Source organism: Anopheles nili, chromosome 3, assembly GCF_943737925.1.
Source record: "Anopheles nili chromosome 3, idAnoNiliSN_F5_01, whole genome shotgun sequence".
In the NCBI taxonomy this organism is placed as follows: Eukaryota; Metazoa; Arthropoda; class Insecta; order Diptera; family Culicidae; genus Anopheles; species Anopheles nili.
The window spans coordinates 23,679,786-23,703,341 of NC_071292.1; the positions used below are offsets into that span (position 1 = coordinate 23,679,786).

The following is a 23,556-nucleotide window of genomic DNA, read 5'->3' on the forward strand; positions in this document are numbered from 1 at the left end:
AATATCTGTCTCTACAATCCAAACAAAAAAAAAAAGAATCCTATGCATCCTGGCGCCGCAAATCAAAACACTCCTTAATTTAATGTAAATTTTAAATAAGAGGAGGTGATCGGTGGCGTTTCGTTCCCTGCAGCCGAGGATTCGATTGCCGATTTACTTTACGTGCCTGTTCCTAACGTGAATTTTATCCTTGCCACGTCCGCCTTTTTGGCGGTTCACTCCTCCCTTTCTACTACTACTTTAACCTCCCCATTCCGCCTATCTATCACCGTCGCTGCCGTGCGTAAAACCATCCGAAACATCGACTATTGCTTTCGCAAGCTCATGAGTTCGTTAGTTCTGCTCAGTTCGTTACCGCAACAGGGAAATATAAACAAAAAAAAGTTCACTAGCTATACGCACTATACATCTCCACAATTCGGTGTACGTGTCTCGTATAAATATCGTGCAATTTTCGAATCGATTTATTTGTCAAAAGGACAAAATGCATTTCGTACGCAGAAGATTCTATCTCTGTCTGCTCTCTTTTTCTTCCCGTACGCACTCTAGTAGACGTTAGCTTAAGGCTTCACTTTTATTCTTACTTTTTCGATAGTGATTTCTAGCGGTCAATGCAACCGGTTAGCAATTCGTCATTGCAATAGCAAATCTGTTGGCTCAAGACTGTGTATGTGTTGTACTGTGATTGTTTCAAGTTTCTTTTGAATACGGTTCAGATTGGACTCTCTATCGTTTTTCGCTCTTCAAAAATAAACCTCTTGCCTGTCACATACTGTGTCTCAAACTGGAATTCGAAGATGGGAGTATCGCGGCGGAATTGAAACTAACAAAAAATTAACATAGATCTTCGAAAGGACGCTAGACAATGGACCAATTCAAACAGAGTGCCCACGCGCACGCATTTACGGTAGAGTTTGGAGTTGGGCGATCACTTATCATAATATCTAGTACAATTAATGCGCTCATCATCGCTCCTAGCAACACGTCAACGTCGGCAACCATATGCTAAAATGAACAGATATAGAGCCACATCTGGGCCTAAGCTGCCGAACCAACGGCCACCGGGCAACGGAAAGATGCCAGAAACGCAACCTTAACGTTTCCCCGTCCGGCTTTGCATCTTCCCGCAGAGAACATCGCCTAACACTGCTCTCGGGAGTCCGATGGACGGCGGATGGTCGTAACAAAGAATAATAATAATAACAGAAATGAATCGTCACATAATAATAATAATAATCATAGTGCTAGTAGTTGCAGTAGATATCAACTCGACGTTGAAGGGTGATGATGCTTACGATGACAAAATGGTTACGGGATCAAATAATCGTGGTAAAAAAAAACATAAGGACAACCGTAACGCAACGAAAGTTCTTACATAAGAGCGCGCAAATGGAAAGTAGTCGGGGAAGATAGGTGGTAAAACAAGCACAACGTGTCTAGATCAGGGTCGACTCACCGACGCCGTTCATCCGGCCGGCGTTAAACCGATAGTGATCACCGGCCGTTTGCGGCTGCTGCTGTTGCTGCTGGTGGCCGGATCCTAGAACGGAACTATTCTCGATCAGCGGCGTTTGCGGGGAATCGAGTGGCCGAGTACCAACAAACGAACTTTCTAGCCAACATCTAAAACCAGGAGAGCAGGTGTGATTAGTACGCCAGAGTGATTTTATCCAGCCAGTAACGGCTGTCCAACGGAACCGGATGTTCACCTTTGGCTTGGACTAGTAGATCTACTGCGTGAGTGTCGATTTGTTTGGTCATTTACATAATGTACAATCGCTGACGTTACTTCTATGATTGATGATTGGATTTCCGGCGTCACGACCGACTCATCCTTCTCGGGTTGCTTGCCCTTTTGTGAATCCTTCTGCTGCTTACTCGTGCCCTGCTGCTGAAGCAATGTCGACGCCAGCCTAAAAGCCATACAAAAGAAAACCGAACGCCTTCGTCAAGTCACACCAAGCCACGACGAGGGCCGGTGATGCTTACCGTTCTGCCGGCGTCCGTGGCTGGGACAGCTTCTCCTGGCTTCTCCAGCCCAAGTAAGGCTGTCGGAAGGAGTTCCTTATCGTACTACTACTGTTGGCACCGGTGCCGGCCGTGGTGGAAGCAGTCGAGTAGCCGGAAATGACGCTCGCATTGAGGCCACCGCGCGTGAACGAGCCCCGCGTCGAGACGCTCGGCGACGTTTGGTTCGAGTTCAGGTGGGACGTGGACCACCGGGAAAATCCGGTCTGACCGTGGTGGCTGTGTGCGGACGGACTCAGCATCACTGGACTACGGTCCGACCGGTGCGACCCGAGTGAGCTGAGCGAAGTGGTCTTCGAGCTCAGCCCGGTCCAGCGTCCAACGTCGCTGTTTCGCTTTCGCAGGATACCACCGGCGGGTCCGGTGGCGCTGTTCGTGACCGGTGCGGTTGTGTTTGCTGGCCCATCTTTGCCGGAGTATTGCTTGTACCAGTCGGGGATGTTCAACCGTTGTAACGAGGCCTGTACGCGGAGCTGATGCTCGCTTAGGTTCGTGCCCGTCTCGTGTGACTTTTGCAGCTCATTTTCCGGAGGCTAAAGACGAGGGATAAAGGGATAACGTTAGTAAGCGAAGCAATCAGTTCGGTGATGCTGACGACTGAAAAGAAACACGCTTTGTGCGTGCAAGCGAGCGATGAATGATGGCTTCCAGGGAGCTCTCCCATCCCGAGTGTTCTTAATTTCCCGACATGCTTAATCTCGCCGAGTCTGCAGACAACGGTGGTTGCTTCATTCGGTCAGTCAGATGTACAATTCTGACAGTCCGACTACGGGCCCGTCTAATAGAGCGTGAACAATCGCTTCATGAATCTCAATTGATTGAAACGAACCAGACGCGCCTGAGACACGCGGGAGGATTATTAGAAAGATGCGCCTTTGGCCTTCTCGTGTCAAACGCTTACATCTCTTCGCACGCACAAGATCATGTGGCATCTTTCCTACCGACTTTCGGCTTTCATAATTTAACAGTCCGTTTCAACTGACCCCAATGCTGGAATGCCCCTCACGGCTAGTTTGCGTATCGTAAACTCTCTCCCGTCCTTTTTTTACGATCCACAAGCAAAGAAATCACTTCAAGCAACAAATCGACCCCCAAAAGGGCCCTCAATAAAAACGCTAAACAGGCAGAAAGGTTGTGCTTGGATTGAATTCACTTTATTGCGGATCGTAAAAATACGGCGCAGAATATTTTACAATTTCGACCAGCTACTCGAGCAGCTGATTAGCCGGTTGTTCTACGCAGCGAGCTACACCACGTTTTAAAAGGTTTGCTTATCTGCAGCAACCCAAGCTTTCTTCGCGGTAGCGGAATCGCACGCAAAACGGACCGCATATGTTGAACACACTTCCGTAGGAACGGTCGCACGTGGTCATGATCCCAGTACATCCCACAATCAACCGTGTAGAACGAGGACACACATTTTGAGCTGGGCTTTACCTCAAACACCATTCTCACTATGCAATGAAACTCGTCGCTGTTGTTCGCCTTTCGTTGGCGCACGTTCGATAACTTCCCCGCGATATCGATCACAAACTCGACGATCAACTTCAGCATCCTTCCGGTGGTTTCGTCCACAGCGATCACGTTCAGCTCGACGCGGTTCTCGCCAGATGGGTTCGTCGTCATGGCGTCGATCCGATAACATCCTCCAGCGATGACTTCGACGAAACGATCACTTGCTTCACCCGTCACAGGACCGCTCATGTAAGTTTCCAATTGCACCTGATCACCCATCGAGATGTTTTCCTGAATCAACGCCAGCACCGTGTGGACGAGACTTAGGTGAGATCGGAAGAAGATGGTATCGAGCAGAAACAGCCGGTTACGATCAGCGAGCTCCATTTGTACGAATCGCTCCGTTTCGATCAAATTCAGCATCTGTAGCCAGTAGGTTTCGTGTCGCAACCGATAGTGCATGTCAAGAGCGGATTCTTCGCTCACTGTTGTCATAGTTTTTGATCCATTGTCGTTGATCACTTCACGGACCTTCTGGTATTCGGGTTCTGGTATTCGCACAGGTTCCTGAGGCTGAAACTTCGTATGCACTTGCGGGATACTCGAGCCGATAGTCTTGGGCACTTCATCGAACGCATGCTTTCCCAGCATCGACCGGACGTGGTTTTCTTCGAGCTTCTCTATTTCCTCGATCGCTTGCAGCACGTGCGCGTTAAAGTCGGAAAACGTCCCATGCTGAGCTCGTTCCCTACTACGATATTGCAGGAAAAGGTCGTTTATGTTCCGTACGTGGCACTTGTCGCGTTCCGACACCGTTCCACCGTGCTGCTGCTGCTTGAGATTGCGCTGATTCGATTGATTCAATGCGACCTGCTGAGCTTTCTGTCCCAGCTGACCGTGCACCTTCGGAGCGGCGTTGATGATCTTCACCGTCGACGAGACCGGCCGGTTCGCGCGTTGACTGACTTCTGCTATCGGAACCGGCTCGCGCACCGGATCGGCTACAACCGTACCACCGATTGGGGCCGTTTTCTTCGCGAGATTCTGTGCTCTTGTGCTGTTGACCAACTTTTTCGGTGGCTCAATGCGGTTGTGATGGTGCTGCATAATTGGTGCTTTCTTCCCACCGGCCAGCATCGGTGCCGCCCCTTGGGCCGGATTTCCCGACCGGCTGTTGTTCCGCAGTACGCCGCTAGGTGGCGCCGTTGGGGCGAGGCACGAACTGTCGTTTTCACCTTCGAAAATGTTCAGCAACCGCTTGTTTAGCCGACCGATCTGGCGCTTTTCCGACGCCGCTGCTCGATCGGTTCGTTCCACATTCGTGTCCCACTCTCGCAGCACCAATTTTTTCCTATTTTCCATTCGCAGCTGTTCATCACCGGCCCGTGGGGCCATCATTTTCTCCGTGCGCCTGCCAATTTCCCGCTCGGGCTCTGCGTCTTCATCGAGGTCCACCGTGACGTCTTGATCGAAGTACTGGAAGATGTTGAGAAAGCTCTTGTGTCTCGTGATCGGTGATCGCTCGCTGGAAGCGTCTGTGTCAGGACTCAGCGACTCCACGGACGATCCGGGATATGAAGAATCGCTCGATGGTGGCGTTCCACCGTAGCTGCTGACTTGGTCAGGTTCCGCGTACAGCGCTAAAGGCTCGAAGATGTCACTCTCGCTGTTGGTGGCGTTTGATCGAAGGCGTGCGTGGTACGACTCCTCCAGCGAGTTGACGAACAAATCAAAGTCCCGCTCATTCAGCGAGCTTGTGTCGATGTAGTAGCTCGCATTGCAATCCATCGCTTCATGGAATCGATTTTCCTCCTTGCCATTCCGACGATAACCACCCTCGGCTAGGCGTTCCGGCGCCATTCCCAGTCACGAGTATCACTTATTCTGCACGTGCCTTGTCTTCAGAGGCCTCACTCGCGCACGGGCACGCAATCTTTCACCCCGTTTCTTTGCTAATGTTTAAATTAGCCAAACACCAATCACACGCATGTCGTACTTTCACCCAGCCACGTCGGTTCTTTTGAGCGTTTCTCGCACGCGGCACCAAAATTCACTGTTCTGCGCACCGTAGAGCTCGGCACAATTATTCCAATTACGGCTAGTTTCGGCGAAAGCGCTTCGCCCGTTCGCCGTTCGAAAGCTCACTAATTTGAAAATAGCACACAGCACGCTTTCTTGTCGTAGTGCAGCTGCAACCTGCTTGCTAGGCTTGTGAGATGTTTCTGACATGGGGTGCTGAAAATTCGACACCTAAAAGCCTGAACTTCTAGCAACGCTTCTTTACCCGTGTGGCCTGCAACACGGGTAATTTCCAGCGGATTATTGCAAATCAATTGGCACCCCTAGGGCAAGCAGTGAGCTATTAGGCACGTTTTCAGTGGGCGGAGCAGTATCCGTATGAGGCTTTAAGTTGGATTTTTTGGACAGGTAATATAGAAATCAATTACCTGAGTGCAGTGAAAAAGGGACATGCCATCGGGACATGCTATAAGACGCTATGCGAAACAGTCCAGCAGTTGGTTCGACGAAATAGCAATCGATGTTGATCGATTCTATTCATCGTTTGGTTGAAACAAAATTTAGCGTGTATTACATTTTTGGCCAGGGCGTGTGACCAGATCAGGAAAAACCCAATGATATATGGGTTATTCAAAATAACCCATTTAACCTTCGGAGCCCGTGCCCATCGTTAGATGAAGCGTTACCTTAAATGTTAGAATTTGCAAACATAATAATAAAACGACACACCCTTTACAAGTCGACACAAAATAAATTAACTTCTGCGCGTCCCTCGTATCGCATACACGCGTAAATTAACGCCGTACATCCTGTGCGCAGGATACGACACAAAAAAACAACAGCGAAAGCCACACCAACCGGATCGATTCGCCACGAAGTACTTTCAACTGCCGGGCGATGGATTGATAAGGTGCGTTTATCTTCCCGGTTTCATGTCGGAAAGCAAGAGCTCTCGTGCACCACCGGCGCCAGAACCCACCCCACGAGCTCCCGGGATGGGACCAATCGGGGGAAAAAATCTAGGACACTCTTGGCGACGGTAAGCGTACGCTCATCCAGCTCCAACCGATCGATATCCTTTGACATGCTCGGACCGCACGCTAGCCCTAAGTGTGCGTCGTAGAAAGCACACTCTGTCCTGACATTATGGACGCGCTGTTTCGTTCTACTCCCCTTTTTTAACCCCTCACACAAGGCGTAATGCACCACTCATCCATAAGGCCACGCCGGCACCGAACGTGAACCTGGGACAGGACATCGTACCACATTTTTAGCCCAGAAAAAGCAACGCAGACGTTCGTGCGCCACCACCGGCCAGACATTCTGTCGCAAGCCCCATCAAGGGGATGGAAATGAGAGAGAGAGAGAGAAAGAGAAAGAGAAGCGGGGGAAATTGAAAAAATCCCCGACCCTTCGATGAGACGAATATTCCGTGTTTCATTACACGCAACATTTTCCTCCGCACCAAAGGACACGCCACGCGCGGTCTGCCCTTGCCCTTGCCGGGGAGGACTCGTCTCAGGGTCCGATACAAATTACTCGCAAATTGCCCCCGGGGCTACACAGGACGGTGTCGCTATAAGCGCGTTAGCGCTCTTTCCGCTTCCGCCGGTGTGACTTTTCATACCCGCTGGCAGTGAGCGTACGCGAAATTGTGTTATTCTTGATTATCTCGCAATCGCACAACGCCGTGTCCAATTTGCGTGTACGTTGGCGGTGACGTTTTAACGTGCAATCGTTTAAATGTCAACCGGGAAAAAGCGGGTAATTGAAATGCATGCCGAGAGCACGGATTTTTCCCCAACCACCGGTGGCGCTGGGAGAAGGGGCGCGAGCGGTAGCGCGTGGAAAAGCGAAGGAAAATATTGCTCCCGAAGCATACGGCACTGGTCTGCATTGTTTCAACGACAATGGATTTCCTCATTAGGTGTGACACATTTTCCACTGTTTACAAGCCAGAAAACCATCCATTAGGACACCACATTTCTTTGACAGTCGGCGGGAATAGGCTCGCTCGCTGGTACAGGCCACATGGTGCCACCGAATCGGTCGATCCGTACCGTTGTTGTCATTGTTTGGCCTCCATTTCACGCTCTCGCTTCATTGCGATACACCACAAAAATGGGACACCAGCCTGGCGAGCCTGTTCTGGGCTCGTCCTGCCGCGAGGGCTCGCTCTGTTACGATTCCCGGGTAATGGGAGCTGTTTCCGTTTTTATGTACCCTTTCGGATTTGCTCCGTTGGTGGATTATCGCAGGAGCAGGTACACACAGACACATACGCACACAACCGTTCTGGGGACGGAATGTATCCCACAGGTACGCTTACGTCACTGTGAAAACCCGCCCAGTGGGAGTCTGCGTTAGCCATCTTGTGGCCCTTGTCGTATGGTGTGCCATTTAATGGCGTCGACAATGAAAAGCCAGCACTACAGTGGGGTAGTGAGTAGTTCCAGTTGAAAGGGCCAGTTAGGACTCAGATACAAGAGCAAGGACCTGGAACTAGCTGCATTTTTGCATGCCGTAATCGTACACGGACGTTTTGTTGTACGGTTCACTTCATGTTTGAGCTATGATAACAAACAGAATTTTAATCACCGTAATTAACTCAAGGTGAAATGGCACTAAAATATGAATTATTCAAAACCGCTACATTGGAGCAAGCTTTAACGCATACGTTTTTAAAGCCACCAATGTTTACTTTGGTGCGATTATTCCACCAACGTCGTAAAACACGTTTTAACTGCCTAGATTCTGCAGCAATGATTAGCGTTAGACTTAAACATTATTCCCACCCGCCTTGCCGTTGCATTTCATCGCTCTGGTTCACCATTTATTCCGGCGGTTCGGTTTATTCCAAACGGGCCACTCACCTAGAATGAAACGGAAGAGAAATAAAACAAAAAAAATGTCCGATTAGATTTTGGAACCGCAAAGCGTAGGGGGGACTTGAAAGAAATAAAAAAAACGATCACTCTTCCCGTTGACGAAACAAAAAAGTACACATACAAAATTCAGTCCCGAAGCAAGGGGGCATAAATTATTTACGGAAACACCGATAGGGGTACGTGAAAATACCGAGAATTCCATTTCATTACCCAGTATGCCGTGAAATTTCCCGCTGTCCCAAGGCGAAAAGAAGAGAGAAAAAATGAATAACAAAAAGAATACGGGAGTCTCCACAGCACTGTAAACAGTCTGGCGTCATGCTTCCGCCTATGGGTGGCTTCTTCAACTCCCCAAAGGTTCTTCTGTGCGCGCCATCGAGCCATCGCGCAATATACAGAAAAAAAAACACACGCGCTGTCGTGCATGCGATGGAGCATTAATGGCGATGAACAACTGAACCATTATCTGATCAAACGGCGGACTTATTGGCTTCAGCGTGTTGTTTCAAATTCCGAGCCCGAGATGGTGTAATCGTGGCTTTGCAGCGCATTTTTGTGCTCCTATCCGCCAGAGCATCGGAAGTAATAAAATGTGTTTACTACATTATGCTCAATTTTCAGCACAACGCGGCTTGCACTCCATTACAGAGCCACCCGGTGTAATGCGTTAAATTGGGCAAACAGCGCGCGCGCGCGCGCCCGTTTACACCGAACCGAATCATTCGATTGTGCAACGTGGTTAAACTGCATGCATCATCACCGATCATTTGGATGATCCACGGCAAACGGTTGCGCTTTCACTAGGCCCTCGAAAAAAAAATTGTATCATCCAGCCAAGCATAACAGTGAAAAATGGCCCCGACACATGCACAGGGGAGAAACAGCAAATCACAGCAAAAAAAAGAGAAGAAACACGTAGATCCTCGCTGGCGATCACATAATCTCGGTCCGAGTTTTCCCTCGACATATTTCAGCACCATTCGTTGCCGTTTGGCCGTTAATTTTCCCCCAGAGAGCACCTCTTGCGGCTCCCTTCGCGTGGGTGGGAAGATTTATTAATTACACGCTACGTCTCCCCGGGCGTGTGCTTCAACATACGATGACGTACGACCGTCTGGGAAGCCAATAGGTGCAAGAGAAAGACCGAATGAGCGAGTGAGAGGGTCAGGCAATGCGTACTAACTAACATCGATCTTTCCTATTCCCTGGTGGGCGCGTGGGTGGGTGGTGGAGGACGATTCGATTACATAAACGAGACTGATGTTCGGGAAAAAGGCGCGAGCAGCTCTTGATCGGTTCCGTGGTGCAACATGGGAATTGCATTCACCGTTCGGCGACGAAAAACAGACAATGCCCGAATCGTATCGAATGGCTCCGATCCAACGCGCGCTACACGCGAACTTTTATTAAATCACGCTTTTTTTGTCGTACCATCAAGCACTCTCGATTAGCAGCTAAATCAGGCCACGTGTGTGCCTCTCAAAGGGCAAGAAAAAAACGAGCCTGCCCTCATCATCGAAACCACGCTAGCAATTAAGCAGCATTGGCACTCTCGGGCACGCTGGGCTCGAACGAAGGGAGAATAGGAAGCACTGGATCTATTATGGCACAACCCGGACACGTGATTGTGTGTGGTGCCAGGGTGGTGTGGTTAGCGATCCCTTCCCAGCATCAGGCCGGTTTCGTTTGCATTACATAACGACCTGGAACGAGGACCTTTTCTCGGTGCACTGAGGGTGCAACAGCCCCGAAACGGGCATCTCGAGCTCAAGCTTTGACAGGACACCGTTCTGTTTGTTTACATCAGCTACGTACACACACACACACCCACCCACCCACCCACATACTTGACCGCCTGTTTCAACATCGTCCCATCCCCTACGAGTCCTGTTGCGCAAACGGTGCACAAAATGGGAAACCGTGTCGTCCTTTCGTGGAACACGCGAATGCGTCATCCCACGATGGCCCCAGTCCTTTCGATTAGCGTGAACAACGCACGGGTGGGAGAGCGAGAGAGAGAGAGAGAGCGAGAGAAAGAGACAAAAAGCGAGAGAGAGAGACCTCGATTTGGTCTAAAAATAGCACACACTACCTCTTTAAAGCTCGAACTAATCATCCTGCCCGCCGACTCCACGGCCTCCACCGAGACGAGCGCGTATCCTTGCGAGAGTCCTGCTGCACCGTCCACCCGCCGACAGCTGAGCGGCTGCACCAGCGTGCGTCCCCGCGTGTACGCTGCGTGTGTGCGCCGAAACGAGAGAGGTTGCACTTGCGCCCGGGCTCGTGCTATCTCACGTTCGCCCACGATACCGCGCCCTCGGCCTGGCGCTAACAGCGGTAGCTGCAGCAGCACCAACGGCAGCTGTCAAACAAGGAGCTTCGATGACGTTTCACCACGGCGAAGGACGTCGTCCGCATCCTTGTCGTTGGCGGGGTGATGGTGGGTGTTCGCGACGATGCAGCTCTTCTACGGTGTCTCAGCCACGTTCGCTTTTTGTCGATTGAAGGCGACCCTCGGTTGGTTCAGCTCGATTAGCTCACCGTTCGCTTATTGTGGCCACTTTCGATAAGCATCGCTGTGATGACGACAGTTTCACGCGGTTACGGTGGATGGCACACCACCAGCACCAGAGAGCCTTGCACTCGTTGACTCGCTGACGACGTTTTCAGCGCCCCACGTGAGCCTTTTCCGTGCGAAAAAAAAAACGGGGAAGGACACCTTTCGGCGTGCGCGTGTGCCTCCGCGCGCTTGTGTCTTAACCGAATCGCCGCTTGCCCCCACACACAAACTGAAATGTGTAATCGAAGATAGTCGAAGAAGTAGTGGAAGAAGAACAGGCGGAAAGAGCGAGAACCCTTTCGGCGGGTGGAGCCAAACGAGCGAGCGAGAGGATTGGAAACACGGCCAAAAAACGGAAATAAAACCCTAACGGAAAGCGAACGAAAATAGGATACGGGGCGCTACGCGAACGTACTCAAACTCTACGCACCAAAAAAAAAAACGGCATTCCAAAAGAACAACTTAGAGCAATGAAAAAACGAAACACACCAACAAGGATAACTGCGACTGTGGGGGGGTGGGAGTCTGGGGAGACAGAGTTCGAAAGTCCTTGAAAGATCACACACTGGCTGGTCGGTGGAGAGTGGCGAAAAACGAAGACAGAAAAACCACCCACCGAGCAGGTCAGGGCACGGGATCGCTCGCTTCAGCTCGGACAAAACGCAACAAAAACATCGAGTAATGCAAAGCGATAGTGAAGAAAAAAGGTAGAATAGAAACAGTAGAAGCTGTTAGTAGTAGCAGTAGGTGGTGCAATAGCAGCGGGCGGTCTCTGGTTGCTGTTAGATATTTCGCTCGGTTTCGCGAATTTAAGGGCAGACTCTCCACAGATTCGGTGCCGCTAAGGTTGCTGCAGGCTATCGGGCACTACTCGCACACTCGGCACACGTTTCTTTTGCACATCCTGCGTGTAATCCGTGCTCCACGAGAAGGACACCACGGGTGGTTGTGTTTCTTCTATTGCACAATCGCGCACACTGGGGCACGGCGCGTTTCGTTCGCGGAGGAGAAAACTAGGACTCCAGATGTATCGATGGTTCCGTACGCACAGATGTGACCACCGCGAGTGTTCACATATTTTATGCTACAATTTTGGCAAAACGTAGTAACCACACGGTAGTAACCACGGCACCGATAACGAAGACGACGGCGACGACGACGGCGATGGACGACTGCGAACGGAGGTGCAAGCAAATCGCTCCACACACGGACGACGACTCGTGACGTTTGAATGACCTCGATGAAAATGCGAGTAGTGGAAAAGCTCTAGCGTAAAGGGAAAAAAGCGCAGAAACAAAAAACCACACACACAACCCGTGTCCTTACCGAGTCCTGGAGCGGGAGAGAGAGAGAGAGTTTCTTTTGTGATGCTCTTTCGCCGGCGCCAGAGCAACCAGCGGTTGGAAAAGGACACGCTGGTTTTGCTAGTGGCGCTCTCACGCGGGAGCTTCCATTTGCAAGTCCTTCTGCGGAAGGACATACGGCGCACGAGAGCTAAGTAGTGTCCGCTCGCGGTTCGCTTTAGTACATCCTCGTGCGTTTGACATTGGGCTCTCGCTCTCGCGCGCCGGAGGTGTGTTCGTGTGTCTGGTACAGAATCGGTCTCTAGCAGTCGCTCGAATGATAATGGCTATACACCGCCGTGGCCGTGTGAATGAGTGGGTGTGTGTGTGTGTGTTGTCGGCGGGGGGTGTGTACTTTTGACGCCACCGACAAAGGAAAAGCCTCCTCACGCATTGACACGTCATAACGGCCAGTTGGAACCGAAAAGGACATCGCATTCAGAGCTTTCGCGCTACCAAAGAGCTTTCCCTCATGAAAGCTCGCGCTCGCCCATGCTGACATTGTCATTGGTAAATATAATGTTATAGTAGTTCAAAATTTTAAATCATCACAAAGGAAACATAATGGGAATACAGATTTTTCACAAAAAATTCAAACTCATCTCCTTAATATCCTAGCCAATCAATTTGCTTCCGGTCGATAGCATAGTCACCTTGAAATGCTTTTTCACACGCTAGAGGGCACCACATCAAGCTGTGTGTCCTGTCAAAGCATCAGGCCACCCCGAGTGACCTATGGCACGGTTCTTCACACCACTCCCCATCGGAAAACGCAGCCATTATGACACTAGTGGCTCCTTATCAAAAGCGGCCCGCTTTTGACACAGTTCTTTGTGTGGCCGGTGAGTGTCCTTCCCCTTCAAACGCTCGTCCTGCTAACCCAGTTTCGCAGTGCGCCTGCGCACACCTCGAATGGGGTAGATTCGTCCTTTGGCGTTGGACAGTCTGTCAGGTTGGGGAAAAATATTTCCCCATCGCCGATCGGCCGCAGTCGGCGTTCGGGAATGTCCTGGCTGTGTTCGTGTTCGCTTTTCTGTCGGAAGCAAACAAATGGCACCGCCGTGGAGTCTGCAGCGACGACCGAGTACTGCCGTTGAGGGTGTCTTTGTGTGGGCTTCAAAGCCAATGTCAACAGACACTGTCAGTCGCACCACCCCCGTCGATGGGACGTGATCCTGCGGTGCTGCGGGAATTTGTGCAACTTCAGCAGAACTTTCACAATCCCCCCCTTTGTATGCTCCATCACTTGCCCACCCGCCCGTTATACCCAGAACCGAGCAGGAACGAGAAGCCGTAATCTCACATTTCCTCGAGAAACGAAATTAAATAAGATTATTTACTTAGCAATGCTTTACATCGGCCTTCCGCCCCGATTTCTTTACGCTGCGGATTGTACGGAAAAGCGTGTTTATGCCGTCGGATGCCGTGCCGGTCATTCGTGCAATCGGTCCGCAGTTACTTGACCCTCCGGTACGTGACGCCTGGTTGCATGGGATTTCGGCGTAAGTGCCCAAAGGAAGGCACGAAATTCCACAACGACCAATCCACTTCACCACTGGGCGGAGCGAAGCCCAATTAAAAGCTTCTCCAGCAGGATTTTCGTACCACCCGGGGACGGACCGGTTCCACTTTCGCCGAATTTCCTGTCCGGAACCGACCGCTGATTGCGGGGAGAATATTAAATCAGCTCCATTAATCGTTTGCCGCCCCTTTGATCGATACCTGGCTGCCTGCGGGAGGTTCGTGGGCCGGCATAAAGCTCACTGCGCCGCCCAGCATATGCATAATTAAACGGGTATAAAAAGAGTTCAGCCGACCGTGGCACCATGGATGAGCGAGGATATCATTTCATCTCGGAAACAAAACATAATCCGTCCACTACCGGGCGAGAGCCGTAAGGTGGCCCTTGGGAATGCGAGGGAAAATATGCTTCCTCGGAAAAAGGCGCCTTTCGTAATCGATAGTAAATATTTATTGTCATGATACCCTCACGATAACAGAGACAAAACATTGAATGGATGAATGGCTTGTGTTGAGCTACCGAAGGAAAGCCAAAGTGAATCGAACCTACCTCCATCGGGGTGTATATATTCGAGGGCAGGCATCATTCGAACAATGGAGATCAAACCAACGCTTGTTACCCAATTGGGGTGGTTACCGTAGATACCCACGAAAAAAAAACATGAAACATTACGCTACACTCAGACCTTGCATTCAAACCGCCTGGCCCACAAATAGACACGAGATGCCATAAATAAAAACGTTTTCACGCAAAAACTAAACCTCACCGGGTGGCTCAAAATGACACCTAACCGTGAAGCAATCCCCGGCCCGGTAAGGCGATATTTCTCCTTCGTCGCTAATTATGCACGGTACAGAGCTGCGTTTGGGAGCTTAGCTGAGAACTGAACCGCATTGTTTTGTAGCAGAAATGGCTCGGTGGTTTTGCAATCACCCTAAAAGGTTTGCATTGCTGGCTGACCGTGCTAAAGGCATTCATCAAACACATCGAGCACTGATGAATTGTTGAAGAGGAGGTAAATGATACGTTCTTTAGCATGAAATAAATACACCGGAGGCGGCAAAACGATGCCACACGATCCGAGAAGCCATTCGGTTAATCGAATAAATGTAAGCCTTTTATTTTAAATTGCGCACAATAATACGGCGCAGTGTTACGACAATGAAGAGCATTGATACAGATCGTATAATTACATTGTCGGAGTCTGTCTGAGCAAGCGATGGCTAGAAGGCGATGTAAGAGCATATTTTATTCAAAGTATGGGTGTTGCCTATTGCTACATTCATTCATCCATTCGCTCAATGCGTAGGATTACCCGACTACAGGATATCGAACTGCCGTCAAACGCATTACACGTGCACGCGAGATTTTTCGATTGATTCAAAATCTCTCTAGAAACGTCACCGTTCATCATCGTCCATGCAAATGTGGTTCAGCTTTCATCTTGATTTAGCAAATTACTTCGCCAGCTGCGCCACGGTCCTGACAGACTGCATAAAATATCAGCCAATTTGAAATGTTATTATTCAATTGGAACTGAAGCGTACGGCCCAGCCATGCACGAGCCCTGCAACGAAGAGGAGCTCGCTCAATATTCCCTCAACCACTCGAGTGGCAGTAGGCGTGGCACGTGTGTGTGTGTACGTATGAGTGTGGGAGTTTTCAGCACGAACGATGCAGCTGCACTGCAATTACTGCCGTTCTCAGCCCAACCCGTGGGGAGGATTAGTGACATCGGCCCCATCGGCAGCGAGCGATGGAAATCGTGAGGAAAACATTTGTTGGCGGTTTAAATATAGAAAACCCATCGCCGGCCCATCATCGTCATCGCTGCTGCCATCAGCACCTTCGCTTCGCTAGACCATCAACCGGACACGTCACGTTATGCGATGTTTGTCGGATTGGAAACGAGACACGCGGAAGTGCATCATGCACCCGAGGTGCAGTATGTGCATGCCAAACTGCAGCGGCTACTGCAAGCTGCAACAAAATCGCCGTGCCGGAAAAGAGGGCCATTTGCCGACGGGTGGCCTGTTGTCGATCGATAGCGAGCGTGTGTGTGTGTGTGTGCGGGAAAAGGGTGATGATGGTTCCGTTACACCCGTGTGCTGAACGGAACATTTACGAGGTCCACCATTTAAAGCGCCCTGAAAATGGTCACGAGGCGAAAACAGCCAAAACACGTCGCGGAACGGGAATTCGACTCGGAAAAGCCTCCCAAAAACAATGCGCATCTCGCGGGCGCGTGTCTTGGGAGAAAATTCCAAAAATTCTGGGTCACAAAGCACGGTCCCGCACGCGAGGAAATTCTCTCCGAATGAAACCGAGCCCGGGCTTTAGCGAGCGAGAAAAGTGTGGCTGAAAGGTGCACCACAAAAGAAAGCCGTAAGTTTCCGCGTGAAACGGTGGGGTTATGGGGTTGTAGACTTCATAACAACGCAACTTTCCTGGTAGCGGTAATCTTAATCTGCTTTGCTCCGTTCGAAAGGAGACACCCGACAAAAACGCGACCGCGAGAACGAGAAACACGCGGGAAGACTCACGTAAACGGGGCGCGGGTTCGCGATGGGTTTTGTAACGGAAACCCACTTCCAGCCGTGTCACTCTTTAGGCTGGGAGCTAATCTGTATGCAAATCGGGGTGTTTTTTTTTTTTGGGTGGAGAAACTGTTTTCACCCGTACTATTTGCACGGCACAAACCCGGCGGCGTTTGGAAATTGCGCAAAGTTCGCGCGAAACGGCATCCGTTTGGCGGTGGGAAAGATATCGATCCGTGTGGTGGCGCAGACCGGGCAGATTGGAAACCTTTTGTCACGCGAATCGTTCGCTCCGTTAGCAGACAATGAATGGAGTTGTACATTGGACGCGTGCTGGATCCATTGGAGATAGCTGCGAGGGAATGCGAAAAATCGACGAATGCATCTTAAACAGCCTAATCATGCGGCTATGCGTCGGCGAAAGTTGAGGCATTCCATTGATTGATGGAAGAAACGCGAATTTAAACGTGGATGTCGGCAAATGGCGCATCGTTGCAAAGTAAGCCGGACTCTTATAAACATTTAAGTAAAATTGGAATAATGATAGCAAAAATAACTTCATACACCGACCTACCAAAAAGACATCCAGTGAGCATGTTTGAACAAAGAAATTTCTTACGATGAGACATAAACAGTAAATAATTAATGCTAAACCTCCCATGTTTTGTTTGGAAATACCGCAAACGATACATGACATCCAAGATCCGTCGAACAGTTTTCCATTCCCTCATCAAGCGCACATGGGAAAAGGCAAGAAACCGATCAAATCCACACACGAGAACCACCGAAACGCCTCAAAAGCCCCGGAAACAGAACCGTCGGAATGGTGAAATTTTCCTTCCCAACCATCACTCTTGGATCACCGTCACCGGAGGTCGTTCGTACGCCCCGTCGGTTCCGGTGCGGAATTTTCCCGCCGCGACCAATCTGCGGTCGTTCATTAATTTGTTGGTGTTTCACGTGTCAGCCGTCTTCCGGTGGCACCGTGTCGAGACCCTGTCCTGTAACAAATCGCTCACTAGCGTGACCGGCTCGTGACAGCTGGCTCACAGAGCAAGGAAGCTGGCCGATTCGCACGCCCCAACACAAGGCCGATTGGCATGCGGCTGGGCTGGGATGCCCGGTTCCGGATCGCAAGATTACGCAAAACTCGTACACGAGTTGATTAACGAGTGTGGTTTTGCTTTATCTACGACCTCCCGCGTCGGTCACTCGGTGCTCTTATCGCGCCTGTCAACACCCTGCTGTCGAGTGGTCTTTACATTGGGTTTTTAAAACCACCAGCCTTTCGCGTTCATGCGACCAATTTTTTCTCCCTCTTGCTACACTTTTTGCTTCATCTTGGCTTCGCGCAGCAACCAGCATCGCAGAAGGGCGGGTTTCGGAAAAACACTTACATCCGCTCCGCGTTCGCTTCAGGCCGGCGAAACACTTTTACGATGTGAGAATGGAAACATGTGCAAACTTTCTCCCAGTCCCGGGGACGCTCGCGGCGCCTCAGGTCGGGAAGTAGAATTTTATTTTTAGCAACCGGCTGCCGGAATGTGTGCCCTTCACGCTCCGGTGGGGCTCTGGGCTGTCGAACTACTGCACAATAGGGGGCCTCTTCCCCTGTGCACAAGCGGGTTCGAATCTGTGCCGTTCGATTGGCAAAAAACGGCCGGCCAGTGCCGGGCGAGTGGAGACCTCTGCTAACGCGGTTAGCTAGGGATTGTGTCCCGGAAAAAAGGGACGAGCCGTGCAAAAATAGACCGCGCGTTTGGGAGCGCGCATGTTTCGCATGCTTTTTTCTTTGCTTCCACATGTTTTCTGGAAGTGAAACGCCAGAAGTTGTCGCTGGGAAAGGAAAACACATCCGAAAACGCGCAACATCACCAGCAGCGATCTCGGAAGCGGCAGGAATTCGGCGAACGTGTCGAACGGGGCTGTTAATAAATTCACCTTGATGCCATCGAGACGTTAAGCTACATTTCATTTTCCCAATCCCGGTTGCACGAGTTTGGGCGGGATTTATTAAGCTGATCCCGTGCAGAACCCTTTTAAGCCCATTTCAATTTCGTACTAATTTTCCCTTGAGAAAATGGAACCCACCGGCTGGGGGTTGCTTCAGTGGCATAGAAAGAGAGAGAGAGAGTGAGTGAGTGAGAGCGCAATGCGAGAAAGGGCCAGAGAAGCGAGTTTCATTTCATCAAAAGCGAGGTGGAAATGGCGCACGATGGCGAAAGTGCTCCCATTTTCCCAGCTGTAAGCCGAGGGTGCTATCAGATCCATCTCATAAATCACCCGACCTCTGACCCGAGCTAACGCAACAGAGTCGCGAGAGGCGGACCAATGCAGTGGGAGGCAAATTTGAAAAGTTCTACGAATAAATCAAAACATAATGCGAGCTCATACATCGCCGCCGTCACCGGCAGTCTGTGCGTCGTGGGATGCGTTCGGAGTTCCATGGCCGGAAGCAAGACACGGTGGTGGTGTGTTTTCCCAACCCAAGGCCATGCGTCGGGCTGTTCATTAGCGAGGAAGTAATGGAACTGGCGCGTGCGACAAGCCACTTTTACCGAGAACTTCGTGTGTGTTGAAGATGTCTTAATCCATCGGCCGTTGGACAGACGACGAGGAGCTCGTCAAATGCGACAGGCATCCAAGCAGCAGTTCAGCGTAACAAACGGCTACAAATCGGCACGCTAATAGGAGCTGCCGCTCATACGCAGCAGCAGAATACGTTGCGATGAATTATTAAATTTCTCTCGCGCATTTTCAGACCATCTCGCGGCCTGGAGCAGCATGCCTTGGGGGGCAGAAATAACATCCCGCTTTACCAACATTTTCCTATCTGACCTTTGTCAAGCGCCTGGAAAAACGTGCCCACCCGCTCTTGACACTGATTGTCTCGAACGAGATCCGTTGGTTTGCCGTTGGGTGACATTGGAGCAGCTTTAACGACGTTGTGTAACACAGCCATTTCTGCCCGTTGCTCAATCAATCAATCTTTGCAGCCCATAGCGATTGCTCGCTCAAGCCGGGTTGAGATTGTGTACAGCTTCCAGTTGCGCGTATTTGCGCGACATTCGCTTCGCTTGCCCGTTCGTTCTTGTGTCCTACTTTGCTCGCAGCTCACAGGCCTTGAAACGGGGTTTAATGTCAAGCAGCAGCCGGGAAAGTGTTCTCAACTTTGCCATCGTCATCAGCGTCATCAGCGCCATCATCACCAGTAGTATTGTTTCGGAAGCGCTCACAATGGTAGCGACTGCGACGACACGTTCTTGTCATTTCGCCTTCAAGTGAAACAATTCTGAGCGAGCGTGCAAAGGTATTTCCATCGTCGCTAGCGCAATTGTATCTTTCCATCCTGGCAGGCAGGTCGGCTACCGGTGGGGTTTGCACAGGAGGGATGCACTTGGCATTCCTCACAACTGCCACCAACAGGATGGATTTGCCCAGCAGCGTTGCGAAGGGCGTATCCTTTTCCGAGCCTTCGAAGAGCTTGGAGAAACCTGTCGCTTACAGAGTAACGCGTTTATTCCTTTCTTATTTGTGACTTGCTTGCGTGTCGCGTCAACCGTTGACGAAGGAATGAGTTTAAATGAGTTGTATAAATGAACAGTACACTCGGTGTATTGTACGTTTCACTTCATTAAAAAATGCGCAAGCTATGAAATTGATGAAATCAAAACATGTGTAACAAGACGTTACATGAGACAACCCCTGAGATAAGGAGATCTGACATCTATTCATGCATGCACTCATTATCCTGGCAAAAAAGGGCACACGTGTCGTTTAGCGCACCTGCAGCCAAGCATAATAGGCCCAACCCAACCTCAGAGCCGAGACAACAAGCAGGGATGTTTCTCGTTCATTTGCGGCTTTCTATTCATTAGTGCCTCCCTTTGGGAAGCCACCGGTTAATGAGTCCTTTCTGTCAGCACGCTGGGATGCACTCGATCGGCAACAGGTGTGCACCCCGACGGTTATCACAAACAAGGTTCTAGTCATTAGACACGCGCGCTTGGCACACGTTTTCGCGTGGAAACTGGAGCTCTTTCATGGTGGAAAATTGCCAGCATTCATCATTTGCGCGACAGAACAATCGCAGGATTACCTGCCGTACGGCTTAACGCGTTTCAGAGAATGAGGCAGTGAAGAGAATATGGCTCTTCGCTTCTTCATCACGCTAGTTTCAGTTCCTTATTAACGCACACACGATCGAATGTGTGTGTGTTTGTTAGTGAGAGAAGAGTAGGGATAATTCCTCTATTATGTCACACGTTGAAGTGCTCACGCTGCAATTTTCCCGCTAGAACGATTCGCTGCATTCCCGCCGGAGGCGATCAAACTAATTCAATTAACTCGCATAAATTCCCACCCCCATCATTACGTTGAGCACCACGGGGTAGTTTGAGGGTTGAAGTCAGCCAACGGAAAAAAAACGTGAGAAAAACAACCACCCGCAACTCGTTGCAGCCCTTCCTACTTGAGCATATATCATCCGTTTCGCTTATGTATTCGGGCTGAATGTGCATTTCGTTTCGACATTTCCATTTTTTACCGCTTCTTCCGCTTCCTAGCAAACGAGGACACCGAACGAGCACGGTTTGAGTCCTTCCGGCTGATGAGTTGGTATGGATCATCAACGAAAGGACACCACCCACTGAGGACCCTTAAACGAGGCCGGGGGGGCCTCTGCTGGGACAGAATCATTGTTCCAACGAGCCCATCCTCGGCGCTCATTCCGGACGAGCCCTGAATGGGAAATTACATCGAACCGAAGCGAAGGATGGAAGGAAACTGGCTGGTGGGCTGACGGTGTCCTTCCCACTGTCCCGTCCGTGCTTGGGGCCAGCCAGTACGAGCAGTATCCGACATCCGACAGCAATTAAATATACTTCCGAAGCAACAGCGCACACGACGCAGGGTGCGAGTGCGACAAATGATTGCATTTAATGATGGCAAAATGGCGTCAGCTGCCATTCACATTCGAATAGGGGGGATAGGTGTTCTCCCCCACAGTGGTTTAATTGGTCGTATTGCAGGGTGCCACGGCGATGAGGGTGGATTGTTACCCTGCCCATTTATTCGGGGTGATAAGCTTCGGGGCTGAGGTACTTACAATTAGTATCGCAATCAACTTTAATCTACGAACGAGGGTGTCGACTTTACTCACCTGCAAGAAGAGAGAAAAAAGGAAAAAGGACAATGTTAAGAATCGTTTTATTGTCGAAGGAAAGTCGATTTAATATAAAGAATAGAATTAAAATCATGTCATGCCATCATATTGATCTACATTCTGAGAAGGCATTCGACCTGTGGCAATTCGAATGTACTGCAAATGGAGTGGAAATGTCACAAAGCCAATAGCACGGTCGTTGGCTAGCTGGCGAAGCATAAGAAACTCAGACTGATGCGTTGAGCCCGCAGCTGCGTTGGCTTTAAATGCATTCATCGCCCTTTTGATCCCGACAGCGAGCACATTTTTTACGCAGAGGCAAAATTACGGCGCAAATGCACACAAACACACACACACACGCCCCATTACTGTGCCCTATTAATTTAATCTTGCCCGCCCTATTCCCACCAGAGGTCATGCTCTCGACGAAATGGCAGCGAACTCATCATTTGCCTCCAACGAACACAGAAGAGACAGACAAATGATCCTGTGCATGTGCCGGATTGCAGTAACCAAGCATAACATTGCTCGGTTGTTTGTGTCTGGGGCGATGCGATTATTTGCAATTAGAATCGGAGCGTGCATTTGGAAAGCGATCGCGTGCACGTTTTGCTACGATCACTCGATCACCGTATGCCCTATGCTAATCTACGGCCGGACGAACTAATCAAAACATTCCCACCCAACGCCCTTCAACGTGGAAGGGTGCTGCGAATCCGACACGACAAAGGGCATTTTCCCGACACAGCTGAAACGAATCATCCCCCGGTATGATCGCTCGCAATAGCGCAAAACCCATAGCTCGACGGGATCGCACCATTGCACACAAACACACAGATGAATGTAGTCTCACGTATGCGCTCGAAAACCCGGAACGCATGATCTCATGGAGGTTATTTTTAGTACTCCGTCTCCGGTGTTCGTTTTCCCCCAAGCCATTGCGAAAAATGGTAGGAAAATTCATCCGAGTGCGTTGCTAAAATTCCAGCAACGGCGCACTTCCAAAGTGGAATATTACAGGAATGAGGGAAAAAACGGTGGCAAAAAGAACAACTTCGCCTCGGGCGTAGATAATTAGCGGTACTGGCGGTCGTGAAACGGATCCGAGGGCGGCCATTTTGTTGGCGTTTACGATTCGCGCACTTTGGCTGGAAAATGCGCCACGTGCCGTGGACGATCGGCCCTATTCTTCGCCCTTCACCCTCTCGACCAAAAGAAACGCTTCAAAAGTGAAGTCGAACTTTTGCCCTTAGCGTCGCGATTAAACGCGCATAAAATGACGCGAACAAACTTTTAATATTCAACACCGTTCGAGATGTTCATCAATACCGGTGAGTGTGGCACTCATTGGCACCGACAAGTGCCCGTGATCGGTAGCGCGAGCAGGAAAAAGTTTTTCCCCATAACCGTCCGCACCGTGCAGCGGTGGAAAATGATTTAAAATATGCAAAATTCATTACCCCCAGCGTCCTGCGTGGCTACCATCAGTCGCAAAAGGACTAGAACACCGAGGCGGATATATCGTTCGCGCTTTTCCTTTGTCTCATCCAGCAGGTTGGGGGTTTTTTTTTCTATCATCATCTCGCAACCTTTCACCATTCGAATTCGACCCGATTGGAAACAATTTCGTGCGAGTGGGAGATTGGCTCGATTGGTGCTGAAACTTTTGCCCATTCCTAGATGCTCGATTTTTTCTTTCTTTCACCTTTTATTTCCCCATTTCGCTCGCACTCACCTCGCATTCCCATTTGACCGATGGGGTTCCCGGGCGCGGGTGGATGTAATTTACAAAAATCGAACCGAATCATCAGCTTTCGCCATTCAGTTCGTGAATCACGCCAATCAGCGTGGAAAGCTCGAGGATGCGACGGCGTGCAGTTGGTTCGCGGCACAAGGGATGGGAAGGCTTCTTAGGCGAACCGAAAGGAAAATTGATTGAGTGCGCGTTCGGCAGCCGCTCGCTACGGATGATGGATCGATTTTGTGTGCGGCAACAAATCACGCAAAAAAAGAGGTTCGTCCACCGCGCCGCGGGAGAAA

At 50.3% G+C, this 23,556-nt stretch overlaps 1 protein-coding gene across 1 annotated transcript in view; it reads right to left on the bottom strand.

The window, feature by feature from the left end:
• LOC128727350 (uncharacterized) overlaps positions 1–23,556 on the bottom strand; it is a 56,744-nt gene that overhangs the window by 5,038 nt on the left and 28,150 nt on the right. The window contains exons 4-6 of the mRNA XM_053821253.1: positions 1,990–2,561; positions 1,710–1,913; positions 1,457–1,623 (exon numbers count right to left, since the gene is read on the bottom strand). Coding sequence (XP_053677228.1) covers positions 1,457–1,623; positions 1,710–1,913; positions 1,990–2,561 — 943 coding nt within the window. The remainder of the gene's footprint in view (positions 1–1,456; positions 1,624–1,709; positions 1,914–1,989; positions 2,562–23,556) is intronic.